General features: G+C 58.2%; 1 protein-coding gene across 1 annotated transcript in view; it reads left to right on the top strand.

Annotated features, from left to right (window-relative positions):
• LOC107204071 (endothelin receptor type B-like) overlaps positions 1 to 2,596 on the top strand; it is an 11,259-nt gene that overhangs the window by 6,768 nt on the left and 1,895 nt on the right. The window contains exons 4-7 of the mRNA XM_015626867.3: positions 139 to 343; positions 708 to 857; positions 1,480 to 1,613; positions 2,179 to 2,287. Coding sequence (XP_015482353.1) covers positions 139 to 343; positions 708 to 857; positions 1,480 to 1,613; positions 2,179 to 2,287 — 598 coding nt within the window. The remainder of the gene's footprint in view (positions 1 to 138; positions 344 to 707; positions 858 to 1,479; positions 1,614 to 2,178; positions 2,288 to 2,596) is intronic.

The raw sequence follows: 2,596 nt of genomic DNA on the forward strand, positions 1-2,596 counted from the left end.
CATTCCCACACTTGGGAAGGTTCAGAGGTGGAGGAGGAAGGTGTGAGGGAAAGGAACTTTGGGGAGCACCTTCTCCTCCTCTCCCTGGCTGCTTTTCTCACTCCCTTCTGCTCCTGTCACATTGCCATGCCTGGTCAGGTACCGAGCAGTGGCGTCCTGGAGCCGGATCCAAGGAATTGGGATTCCCATGTGGAAGGCCGTGGAGGTGCTGCTGATCTGGGCCGTGGCCATCGTGCTGGCAGTGCCCGAGGCCATCGCCTTCGACATGGTGGAGCTGAGCTACTGGGAGCAGCACCTGTGGGTGTGCATGCTGGCCTCGGAGCAGAAATCCCGCTTCATGAGGGTGTGTGTGCATCCCCATCCCCATCCCCATCCCAATCCCCATCCCAATCCCCATCCCCATCCCAATCCTCATCCCCATCCCCATCCCAATCCCAATCCCCATCCCAATCCCAATCCCACTTCATGAGGGTGTGTGTGCATCCCCATCCCCATCCCCATCCCAATCCCCATCCCAATCCCCATCCCAATCCCCATCCCCATCCCAATCCCCATCCCAATCCCAATCCCCATCCCAATCCCAATCCCAATCCCCATCCCAATCCCAATCCCAATCCTGCTTCATGAGGGTGTGTGTGCATCCCAAATTACTCCTCCCAATTCCAATCTCCCCATTTCCAGCTGCTCCCTCTCCGTTTCCCCCGCAGTTCTACCGGGATGTGAAGGACTGGTGGCTTTTTGGCTTCTATTTCTGCCTGCCCTTGGTGTGCACGGGCATCTTCTACACCCTCATGTCCTGCGAGATGCTGAGCAAGAGGAACGGGATGAGGATCGCTCTGAATGACCACATGAAACGGGTGAGAGACCCAGGGGGTGATCCTGGGATTCCCAGGGAGGAGGGAGTGATCCTGGAGCGGGGACCATCCTGTCCTGTGTCCTGTGAAGGACAGGATGAGCTGGCCAAGCCTCACAGCAGACCTTGGCACGTTGGTGCAGGGAATACACCAGGGAAAAGGGCCTTCAGCTCATAATCTGCAGCCTCAGGGATGACCCCAAACCTTTCTGGCCACAGCCCAGCTTCACTAAAGCTCTCCTGGTCCTTTATCCACTCCGGACCGAAGGCTGGATGTGCCAAATCCCCGACAAGGGTTCGCTGTCCCCTCCCAGGCTTTGGGAATGATTCCCTGAGGAGCTCCAGCTGGCTGTCACCCTAAGAGTGTGAGGGCTGGATGGAGGAGGCCCTGAGACCCCGGGAACACCATCCCAGCAGAGCCAGCAGGGCTGGGGAGGGGCTGCTGCTGCCCTGCCCCTTTCTGCAGCCTGGACCTGCTGCAGGGTTCCAGGAGCAGCCTGTGTGGAAGATGTCCCTGCCCATGGTGGGATGAATGAGCCTTAAAGCCCCTTCCAATCCAATTCCATGATTCCACACCTTGGGCCCTGCTCCCCAGTGCTCACCCTCCCCCTGGCCCTGTCTGGCAGCGCCGGGAGGTGGCCAAGACCGTCTTCTGCCTGGTGGTGATCTTCGCGCTCTGCTGGCTGCCCCTGCACCTCAGCCGCATCCTCAAGAAGACAATCTACGACCAGACGGACCCCAACCGCTGTGAGCTGCTCAGGTAGAGCCCCCAGCAGGTGACACCGGCCTGGGAGCCCCGGTGGGACCAGCACGGGCCCTCTGGGGCTTGGACCACACTGGGGGAGTTGCCTTCCGCCTCCTGCTCTCAGTAATTCCTTGTCCAGACGGCACCGCCCTCCTGACGGGCACAGAGAGGGCTGGGGGGACATGAGAAGGGTTCAATTAAATTTGGGAATGTCTCGGTGAAGCTGAGGTCTCCTGGGCATGGGAACATTCCCAGCAGGGCCCAGGGCTCCTCACTTTCTGCCAGGTGTGAGGTGCCTGTCTCCTTCCCCTTGCAGCCATCAGCAAAAACCCAGACCCTGCTCTGCTGGGGTTTGGGAACATCAGGAGCACCAGGAGAAATCAGAGCTCGTGTTCTTGACTTCCTCAGGGAATGCTCCTCACAAGAAAAGCTGTTCTTCTTCGGGAAGGATGGATTTGTGCCCAGCTCTGTCACCAGTCACTGCTCCTCCACGGGAGCAGATCCCAGGCCAGGCAGTTTGGAAATTCCCACTGTTCTCCACCAGCTTCTGACACATCTGTTCTCTCCCTTCCCACCTCAGTTTCCTCCTGGTGATGGATTATTTCGGGATCAACATGGCCTCCCTCAACTCCTGCATCAACCCCGTGGCTCTGTACTTTGTCAGCCGGAAATTCAAGAACTGCTTCCAGGTAGGAACGAGCCCTCCAGAGCTCCTGGGGCCAAGGGCACAAACTGATCTCATTCCTCATCCCAAATTCTCCCCTTTTGGTACCTCTCTTCTCCAAGTGCACCAGAGCTCAGTGCCCTGCTGGGGGGAGGCTTTTGCCAGAGCAGGATTTAGGACAAGCCAAAAATTCCCTGATGTTCTGGGGCAGGAACATCCCCAGGAGCAATCAGGGGCTGGGGCTGCTCCAGACTCTGAACCCAAAGATGCTGGGAGAGAATTTACAGGAGCAGTGAAGCCCTGAGAAAGAAAGGGAAGGAGATGGGATGAGATG

Source organism: Parus major, chromosome 4A, assembly GCF_001522545.3.
Source record: "Parus major isolate Abel chromosome 4A, Parus_major1.1, whole genome shotgun sequence".
Taxonomy (NCBI): domain Eukaryota; kingdom Metazoa; phylum Chordata; class Aves; order Passeriformes; family Paridae; genus Parus; species Parus major.